This window comes from Diabrotica virgifera, chromosome 2 (assembly GCF_917563875.1).
Source record: "Diabrotica virgifera virgifera chromosome 2, PGI_DIABVI_V3a".
In the NCBI taxonomy this organism is placed as follows: Eukaryota; Metazoa; Arthropoda; class Insecta; order Coleoptera; family Chrysomelidae; genus Diabrotica; species Diabrotica virgifera.
The window spans coordinates 920,518-931,628 of NC_065444.1; the positions used below are offsets into that span (position 1 = coordinate 920,518).

The 11,111-nt window shown below is 32.1% G+C and overlaps 2 protein-coding genes across 3 annotated transcripts in view; one reads left to right on the plus strand and one right to left on the minus strand.

The window, feature by feature from the left end:
* The window catches only part of LOC114337532 (facilitated trehalose transporter Tret1-2 homolog), a 337,833-nt gene that overhangs the window by 111,816 nt on the left and 214,906 nt on the right, over nucleotides 1-11,111 (plus strand). The gene's annotated exons all lie outside the window — the stretch shown is intronic.
* The window catches only part of LOC114337536 (E3 ubiquitin-protein ligase CHIP), a 43,677-nt gene that overhangs the window by 11,346 nt on the left and 21,220 nt on the right, over nucleotides 1-11,111 (minus strand). The window contains exons 1-2 of one of the 2 annotated variants that reach the window (XM_028288005.2): nucleotides 11,031-11,105; nucleotides 10,557-10,962 (exon numbers count right to left, since the gene is read on the minus strand). In XM_028288005.2, the coding sequence (XP_028143806.1) occupies nucleotides 10,557-10,954 (398 nt within the window). In that variant the 5' untranslated portion in view covers nucleotides 10,955-10,962; nucleotides 11,031-11,105. Of the gene's footprint in view, nucleotides 1-10,556; nucleotides 10,963-11,030; nucleotides 11,106-11,111 lie in introns of those variants that run through there. The other variant, XM_050643300.1, reaches the window with a different exon arrangement.

The window sequence follows — 11,111 nt, forward strand, 5'->3', positions numbered from 1 at the left end:
GGCTTTATCATTCGCAACTGTCTGAGACTATCTGTATGGGCTTTAAGAACAGTATATTATGCTTTGGTTGTATCTAAAGTAGAATATGCATCTATTGTATGGTCTCCACAATACCAAGCTCATTCTACTACGTTGGAGAGATTGCAGAATAAATTTTTGAGATATTGTGCATACAAATTAAACATACACATTACTAATCATGATTATACCTATATTTAAAAAACGCTCAACATGAATTTATTAAAAACTCGACGAGATAACTCTGATTTGGTATTTGTGTTTAAATTAATAAATGGTTTAATTTGTTGTTCTGAACTTCTCCAATCTATTAATTTATATGTTCCCTCCAGAAGTCTCAGACATGTTGATTTGTTTTATATACCTTTTCATCGGACAAACTATGGTATGCATTCGCCCATTGAGCGAACACTAAAAATTATAAACGAGAATAACTTGGAAATGTTTGGTGTCTCCTTGGTTGCTTTTAAGAATCGGATTAAAAGAGCTTGACAGGTACTTTTTTGTTTATTTTAACTGATTTGTGTAATAGATGTAATATGTGTGATGGATAACTATTAATATTTCGTTTTTGGTTAATGTGTAATTAAGATTTATTTTACTCTAGTCAGAGATTGATTTTATACTGTATGTTTTGTAATGGGGGTAATCCCGTATATAAAAAAATAAATAAATAACAGGATCCGGATATCATAACATTCATTAAAATAGGACGGCTGCGTTGGATGGGACATGTAGAAAGAATGGAAGAAGGCGAAATACCAAACAAAATATTCAAACAGATGCCAGTAGGAAAAAGAACAAGAGGAAGACCGAAGCTGAGATATTTAGAACAAATATAAAATGATATAATAACCTTACAAATAAAAAACTGGAGAAAAAAAGCACGAAACAGATCAGAATGGAGAAGAATCCTGGAACAGGCCCAAGACCCAGAAAGGGCTGTCGAGCCAGTGATGATGATGATGATGAATTTTGGAGTAAAAAATATTCGTCTTGGTAGGCTATTAGCACTCGACCAATTGTCTGTTGTTTCGACTAGGTACTTTAAGACTGACAAGTAGTAACAATTGAGGACAATATATAATAGCATTACGTCGTCCTAATCTGTAAACTGTGTAACTGCATAATTCTCTGAAAATGAGTTATTACTGTCATCTGTTTGAAAAAGTCCCTACTTATCATTTAAAAAAGGATGCACGTGCATATTTTTACCAGATAAGTAAATAGCGACCCTTTCGTATACACAGTATCTCCCTTGCCGCCAAATTTAGTACGAAAAATAAGTAACTCCTTAACTACATAAGTATACACTCATAAAAGCTGCTATCAGCTTTAGTTTGGATCCTTTCAATCTGTCCAATGTAACAGTTGTATGATGAGGACCATACAACTTATTCTTCTTCTTCTTCAGGTGCCGTCCTCGTTCCGAAGTTTGGCTATCATCAAGGCTATGCGTATTTTTGATACCGTAGATCTAAATAATTGGCAGCTGCTGCACTTGTACCAATCTCTTAAATTCTTCAACCATGAATGTTTTCTTCTGCCAATGGATCTTTTACCTATTATATTTCCCTGAATAATTAATTGTAGTAGCTGGTACTTTTGTCCCCTCATTATATGTCCCAAGTATTGCAGTTTGCGCTTTTTAATAGTAAGCGCAAGTTCTTTTTCTTTCTGCATCCTTCGCAACACTTCCATGTTTGTCACTCTCTCTGTCCACGATATTCTCAGTATCCTGCGGTACATCCACATCTCGAATGCTTCTATTTTCCTTGTATCGATCTTTTTCAGTGTCCAAGCTTCCATTCCATAGAAAAGAACTGACAGCACGTAACATCTCATGAGGCGAATTTTAAGATTTAAACTTAGCTCTCTTCCGCATAAAACTGTTTTCATTTTGGTAAAAGTAGCTCTACTATACAACTTATTAGGCCAGGGTAATAAGACAAAAATATACCCTGTTCGTGACACTTCAGCAGCCAGGGTACTGAAGCGTTTTTTCGACAAGTAATACCTATAGGAACAAATTGTAACTATTTCCTGCGTAGGATCTGGCGGCCATTTTTATTTATAAACAATTAACTGTCAAAAAATGGCATTTTTCCCTTTTTTTTTTCAAATCAACAGAAATTAGTGAAACATGATTTTTTTAGTACAAATATCTTTGAGATTATAGAAAAACCTTTAAAATGACGTATTACAAAGTTTGATATACTCATTTATTGTTAATATAATTGCGAAAAATGGTCGGAATTGCAAACAAAATTATTTTCGCAATAACTGTTGTAAAAATTAGTGTACAGCATTGAAATTTTTGTCAAATGAGGGTTCTTTGGTGCTTAATATGTGATAAAAATTTCAAAGCGATTCATTCAATTGTTTAAATTTTATTCAAATTGTTTATCCCAGAGAGCATTTTTTTGCAATAACATAAGTCAGAAAAAAATGACGTTAGAACCATTCCACAGGTGTTAAATGAAAGAGCATGAGCTACATTTTCAACATGGTTTAAAAAAGTGATTAAAAAATGCATTTATTAGTAATAAATAATTATGCAAAAGTATCTTCAATTTTTCATTATAAACTTTTTGAATAACTTTTTCCAAAAAATTAATTTTTTTACCCTGATTTAAGTGCACAACTACCAAGTAATGTTATTTATATCATAATTGATAAAAAATTGTAATAAATATATATAATTTCTTATATAACAAAATAAAAAGTTTATAAGGAAAGATTTACGATACTTTTGCATAATTATTTATTACTAATAAATGCATTTTTTATTCATTTTTTTTAAACCAAGTTGAAAACATAGCTTATGCTCTTTCATTTGACACCAGTAGAATGGTTCTAACGTCATTTTTTTCTGACTTATGTTGTTGCAAAAAAAGAATGTGTGTACTTTGTACGCTTTGTAAGAAGTTATACTTTTATTATATGATTTCAACGAAATTAATATACTTTAAACAGTTTCTCTACTACTTTCCAAAAATTTTTATTAAAACAATATCAAAAATTAAAAAAATAAAAGAATAAAACGCACACAAACACATTGAAAAATGCCACAAATGATTTGTGAACAATAATTGTTGCCAAAAATTTTAATTAAATACGTATTTCCTGAAAAAAATTATATAATAATATACTTACAATCATAAAATCTATAAAAAAAAATAAAAAAATGATATAACTTGCATTGGGCTTGAACCTACTTCCCGTGTATTCTGCTGTACGAGAGTTGAAGCGATTTCAAACTGCACCACCTTCACGTATACGTCATGTGGGAATATACACAAACTGAACAACTTTTTGACATTTTGTTTATATGAATTTTTATAGTTTGATTTTTGTCGAATTAAAATACAACAATATATAGAGTAAGAAAACGATACATTAGATGAAAATTTGTAGAAAGTTTGTTCGTAATCAGATTATGTAAATTAAAGCATTGCCTACTAGGGGTATAGCATAGCAAGTACTAGGTAAGTACATTATTTTTTTTTACATTTTCCAAATAGGTATGAAGATAATTTTTTATTGGAATACAACTGAAACATTTAGAATTACGTACCTGTGGCTTTTCAAAACTATTTAAAAACTCACTATAATTATAAATTTGATTTTATTTCTGTCCTCACAACAATAAAAACTAATATATTATACAACATTTTTGTTTATCGATAACCTCCATATTGAACAATTATTGACAGATCATTTCGACACCCAATCAGAGCCCGTATAAAGACTAATACCAAACTGTCGGTGTGCGCATGCGCGCAGATCAATATAAATTCACCCTCAATCTCAATCGCGCCTAAAGCAGTATAACTTCAAAAAATGCTCTCTGGGATAAACAATTTGAATAAAATTTAAACAATTGAATGAATCGCTTTGAAATTTTTATGACATATTAAGCACCAAAGAACCCTTATTTGACAAAAAATTCAAAGCTGTACACTAATTTTTACAACAGTTATTGCGAAAATATTTTTTTTTGCATTTCCGACCTTTTTTCGCAATTATATTAACAATAAATGAGTATATCAAACTTTGTAATACGTCATTTTAAAGCTTTTTCCATAATCTCGAAGATATTTGTACTAAAAAAAACATAAGTTTCCCTGTTTTCCATTGATTTGAAAAAAAAGTGAAAAATGCCATTTTTTGACACTTAATTGTTTATAAATAAAAATGGCCGCCAGATCCTACCCAGGAAATAGTTACAATTTGCTCTTATAAGTATTATCTGTCGAAAAAACGTTTCAGTACCCTGGCTGTTCAAGTGTCATGGAAAAAACCTCATTACCCTGGGCCTGGACTATATCTATACTCTACAATGGGACTAATGAGATCACAATAAAGTCTTCTAAATGTAAACAAAGACAGTTCTATAGATGTGAATTAGATAAATTCTAGTACTTTCATCGCCCTGTTTGTTACTTGATTGATGTGGTTTCGTTTTGGTTCAGAGATGTTCATGTAGCCCCACTGAAGAGGTCTAGAAACTGAAACGGGCATATGGAGAAGGTGGATCATCTTTGAACCGAAATGAAACAAGCTGTTTTTAATTTTCATTTTACTCATATTTTGAGAACATCGAATCATGTTTCGTTGGAATTATTCCTAGACGAATAGACAGAATGTGAATTCATATTGTAGAGTCCCTTTCGTCTGCTTGCCGAATAAATTGTAAAAGGCAGAGATTAAGAATGTTACTAGAAAGTGGTTCCATGTGAATTTTCATACAGTGGAACCCCAATAAGTTGGCGCCCGATAACCCGGAAGTCCGGCTAACCCGGACCGATTTTCGTCAGACAAACATTTCAACAATAAAAATGTATGTAATATAATATTTGAGAGATAATGAGTGTTTGTATAATTTGAACTATATCATAGTAAAAATGACTCATGGCACACGGCGCCGGTAGTAGAGCTACGTTATTATCGGAAACAACAAGCATCTGTTATTCCTTTATTTATTTCAAACTGTCTTAGCATTGTTCATAAGCAATTAATATTAAGATCCATGCATAGCAATTACAAATCATGTACAGCTGGTTCCAAAAAAAAAACTGATACGGCTCTTAAGAGGAAACAGTAGCGATCAACAGGTAGCGAAAAAGCGTTCCAAGATTGCGGCTGTAATTTTGAATATTTTTTCAAAATATTTGGCACACGTATTCGTAATATAATAAAGAATGGCGGTACAGAGCCCAATTTGAAAAATATATTAATATGTGGAAATTACTCTGTAACTAACTACAATATTAAAAAAACGAGCCTGTACCGCCATTAAGAAGAACAAAAAAATACACTTTCTTCAAATAAACTTTTTTATCCGATGCCTAGATTTTGTGTCATTTTGGAACTACTAATGAAATAAAAAATTTTAGTAGTTCCAAAATGACATAAAATCTAGGCATCGGATAAAAAAGTTTATTTGAAGAAAGTGTATTTTTTTGTTCTTCTTAATGGCGGTACAGGCTCGTTTTTTAAATATTGTATTTAATTACAGAGTAATTTCCACATATTAATATATTTTTCAAATTGGGCTCTGTACCGCCATTCTTTATTATATTGCGAATACGTGTGCCAAATATCTCGAAAAAATATTCAAAATTACAGCCGCAATCTTGGAACGCGTTTTTGCTACCTGTTGATCGCTACTGTATCACCTTAAAGCGTATTTTGTAGAAAATTGAGCAGTGTATTTTGAAGGATAAATACTTTTATTTACATTCTGTCACTGTCACTGCCAAATCTTAAAATTTGTCAAATAACTTATTCTGTTTAACTTGGTTCAACCTCAAAAAATTGCTCCACATGCTAGCAAAGAACTAAAAATCAAGCAAGAATTGTAACGAAATTAGAAGATGGTTGGTCACTATCTGCTGTAGCGAACCATTTTAACGTAAGCAGAACAACAGTTTTTAATATTAATAAAAGATGGAAAGAACAAGAAACTCTCGAAAGAAGGAAAATATCCACCGCTCATGAAGATCGTACACTTTTGATCCATGGATTGACAGAACTGTCTGGTTGAGGGTGTTGATAATTCTGTGGGTTTGTTCTATGATGTTCTGTTGATGAGGATAGCATTGTTTGTACCATTAAAAAGATTCAGAACATCTACCTTCCCTAAATGGTTTTCCCACGAACTCAGGAATTTAACACAGGAGAAAAAACGTGCCCACTCTATGTACATGAGAAGTCAGTCTGATGCTGAATATGTTAGGTTTTCTCGCCTTAGGGCTGAGTGTAAGCGTTTGTCTGATACATGCTTTAGTGGCTATATGGGTGGAGTAGACATTAGCTTAAAAAATAACCCTAAATCATTTTGGAAGTTCATTAATGACAAGCGATCTACTCATAGCTTACCGAGCTCTTTATTTTATTTAGACCAATCAGCATGTAACAGTCAAGATATAGCAAATTTATTTAAGAAGTTCTTTCGAACTGTTTACTTGCCTAATAATGGTCAGCTCCGGGTGCCCTGCTACCCTGAGGGTAGCAATGTAAGTACATGTATTAGACCTGCTGCGATATCCATAATTGAAATTTTTGACAGTATAAGTGATCTTCCCAATAAGCTGTCAGCTGGTCCTGATGGTGTGCCTAATTATCTTTTGAAAAAGTGTGTCTGTACTCTAGTCATACCTTTGCATTTACTGTTTAACAGGTCTTTAGCGACATCTATGTTTCCGGCTGCTTGGAAGGAGAGCTACGTTATACCTGTATATACAAATGGGCAAAAGGATAACATTGAAAATTATCGCAGCATATGCATTCAGTCTGCAATACCCAAGCTTTTTGACAGCCTGGTGGCCAAGCAGCTTTCTTGGTTGTGTAACAGATTAATTTCCGATTCGCAGCATGGCTTTCGCATAAAAAGGTCTGCTGCGACGAACTTGGTCGAGTATCAGTCTGACTTATTGTGTCAAATGGAGGATCGTAAACAGATAGATGCCATATACACGGATTTTTCGAAAGCGTTTGATCGTGTTGATCACCAAATACTCTTGGAAAAGCTGGTGTCTGTGGGTTTTGATGTTAACTTTGTCGAGTGGATTAAGAACTCCTCATCGGGGCGTACTCAACGAGTGAAGATTGGTAGCTATTTATCTGACATTATTACAGTAAGCTCCGGAGTTGCTCAGGGTGGCCATACTTCTCCGCTTCTTTTTATCATCTTTGTTAATGATATAAATAATTGCTTTTTGAATAGTAAATGCTTAATGCTAGCTGATGATCTGAAATTCTGGAGACCTGTGGATGGTTTGTTGGACCAGGCGTTGTTGCAGGAGGATCTTGATAGACTGCAGGAGTGGTGTGTTCGAAACAAACTTTTCTTGAATGCCAGGAAATGCTGTTTTATAAGCTTCTTTCGGAAAGTCAGTAGAATTGAATCAGGTTACATCATTAATAATCAGCCACTTGAATATGTATCTTTCGTTAGGGATTTGGGTGTTGTTTTGGATGAGAAGCTTTCTTTTGTGGAGCATATAAATGCTGTATCTGTGAAGGCATCTAAACTTTTGGGATTTGTTACAAGAAATTGCAAATTCTTCTCTATTGAATCTACTAGGCTTGTTTACTGTAGCTTAGTAAGGTCCCTCTTGGAGTACAGTTCTGTGGTTTGGTCACCCTATTTCCAGACTCATATTGATACTATCGAGAGAATACAACATAGATTCTTGAGATCATGTGCTTACTATACACAAACTATCATTGTCAATCACGATTATTCTTTTCTTGAACAACAGTTGTCCCTACCTCCACTTAAGGTACGCCGTGACATAGCAGGTTCTGTTTTCATTTTTAGGATCATAAATGGACTTATAGATTCTCCCAATCTTTTAAGTCAGATTAATTTTAATGTTCCTTATCAAGCTCTCCGTTACCATAATATGTTTAAAATACCTTTCCATAGAACATTGTATGGCGTTCACAACCCACTTGATAGGTATATGGGATTGTTAAATAATTACGAACTTGATTTATTTAATATAACTCTAAATCAATTAAAAAGATCTCTTGCTCTGTGATGTTATTTTTATACTCTTAAGTGTTATGTTTGTATGTTGTATATTTTTTTGTAGTCAATATTTAGGTTATATATTAATTTTCGTGACATATGAAATTTTTCAGTGTTTTTATACTTTTCTAATTCTCTATTTTTTAGATTTATTAAGTCATATTTAACACATTGAATTTATTATTACCTTTTGGAAATGTATTAATATTTAACTGTAATTTTTCTGTTAATGGGGTTATCCCGTATAATAAATAAATAAATAAATAAAAATAAAAAGACCAAAAATATCCACCGCTCATGAAGATCGTACACATTTGGAGAGATTAGAAGAGAATCCTTTTGAAGATGCGAAAACTGCAAGAATTATGTCACAGTTTCCGGGAAGAAAGACAACAACTTGGCGCAGAATTAGTTTAAAACAACCCTATTTTATTTAAAAACTATCATTTATATACTCTTTATAAAATGCAGGAATTCCAAATAATACCAAAATTTACACCTAAATAAATAATTATTACAATTTATGAATTAACATATCGTCGCACTAGAACAATACTAGGATATCTTCAAATATTTGACTTTTGAGTTATCTGCTCTATCTGATGTAAAATTTCATAAGCTATCTGGAGAGATACTAAGATTTGTTCAATCGGCTGCTTTGTGGTGTTTATGAGCAATATCCTATTATTGCACTAATTGATTTGTTAGAAATACCTGGGTTAAAAGGAAGATATCTTAAGATACCTTTTTATTATCCGATTAATATTTGCCTTTTCTAATCATAGTTCTGGTGAAATACCCGGACATTCCCATATGTCTTAGTCTAGCCCCACATCTGCATTATGATTTTTTTAACATATCTGTGTTTTTAAGTTGTCTTAGTATTTTACTAGCAAACTTGTCCGACTATTTCACCGAGTATGGCAAAGAAAATTTTAAATTAACCTGTTTTTTTAAGTTGTCTCTGTATTTCCCTAACCAAGCTTCAAAAATAAGGATTATTTGAGTAAATGTCCGAGTATATCCCCACGCTCACCTACGAATTCGTGGATGAGTCGGTAAGTTACAGTAAAGTTGTTCACTTTCACTGGTCAGTTCAAGTTGCTCTCCGACTGCAATAGAGTGGGGGTGCTAGAAGTCGTTTCTTAAATTCGTTCGGAAAGCACGTGTCTTCTGTTTATTAAAATGTATTCGAAAAAGTTTAGCATGAATTTTGCAAGTTTTTCTAAAAACTCAATTGGAGAGAAAATACTCTGGAGCATAATTAAGGTATTGCGAGTGACCAAAGAAAGCCCAAATATTATTTTCTACAAGGAAACCTTTGGTACCGATTCATTTAAACAAATGAACGTTCGAATGAATGAAGTTGAAAATTCCCTTTAAGAAAAAAGATCTTTTAAGTTTCATCCGACATATCCCTGCTGAACATCACGATTTTTTTAAAATCTAAAATCGTACAAGAAAGGACAACAACAAGATCAAGAAGTTATCGATTAAAAAATGTTCGCAGAAGTTTTTTTTCAATTTATTATTGTTTATTGAGTGGAATTTTAGTATAAATGATTTAACCAGTTGGTAATATTTGATGTCATTTTATAAATTTATGTAATAATATTATGTTTGCTATTTCTTGAAGTTCCAGTAAAAAATTAAAAATTACAATACCTACTGTATTTTTTTGAGAATAATTGTGTAAAGATAACTTGAAAAATCAATGAAATAAGACAAAGTGGTCAAGTGCGTCAAAAAATAGTGTAACAGTGGGATATTTTTATATGCTAATAATAGTAACAAAATTAATAGTTGAACAATAGAATTGGTGAAATACTAGGATAAGCTGAAGAAAAATAAAGATATTTTTAAAGAATATTACAAAAAATAAATACAATACTAGGACAACTTCAACACTTAGCAAAGATAAATTGTATATATCACAAATTTTTAAAGTGTAAGAGGAGGACATGTTACAAAATCTCAGTTTATTCTCATTATTTATTATTTCAAATTTTCAGTTGAACTCTAAACACACTCAAGAACAAATAGGACACCATAACATTTAAGAAACAATGCAATAAACTTAAATAAAATATTTTTATTTCATACTTTCTATGGAGGAAATTTAAAACTCAATTTACTCGAAACTATATTTTTTAAGTTATCTTAGTATTGTTCTAGTACGACGATATGTAATCAGTAGTTGTTAGTTTGTTTATTTTATTATTTGTCTGTCATAATAAATATAATGTCAAACCAATCAAATACACTGCTCAACATGATCAAATCTTACTAAGAGTCGTATCAGTTTTCTTAGGAACCAGCTGTACCTCAAGAATAAAAAATATCTGAAAGAAATATACCAATTAAAAAACGCAGTAAATACGTGCGTGAAAGTCTACAATTCTTACGAGTTTGCAACTCTCCGAACTCTGTTAAAAATTCTCCCAACAAATTCAACAAGTGAAAACTATCCATAACCTAAGATGATAAGCAAGGATACCTTTTCTTTCTAGCTGCTCTTAACTGAGAAGCAATATCATCACCAAAGTTTAATTTTTGTTCTCTAGCTAAGTCATTTGCTCGTTGTAAATGTTTAATTGCTTCATCATAATTATCAGTTTCTAGTAATGCTTGTCCAAGGAAAAAGTGAGCTTTTACCAAATTCGAGTCCATGTCCAGCGCCCTTCGGCAATCCATGCAGGCTTGATCCCATTCTAATAATTTAAGATAACAAAGAGCTCTGTTGGTGAAATAATGGGCAACACTCGGATTTTTTATTATCGCTTTCGTGTAACAGTTAACAGCTTCTTCATACTTTCTTAGATTGAAAAGTCGATTTCCTTGCTCTTTAAGTTCCTTATCGGACAGATTCGCTGTTGAATACATGTGTTTACTCATTTTTTGACCTAAAAAATATCAAAATTAATTTACTGTATCTGTATCATTTTGTTTTAATTTTTGACATTATTATAACCTAGCCTAGAATCTTCTATGCCTATAGAATATTCTTCTCTTCGGTTCCTGTTTTGGTCTATTTCCAGTGGTCAATTATCCA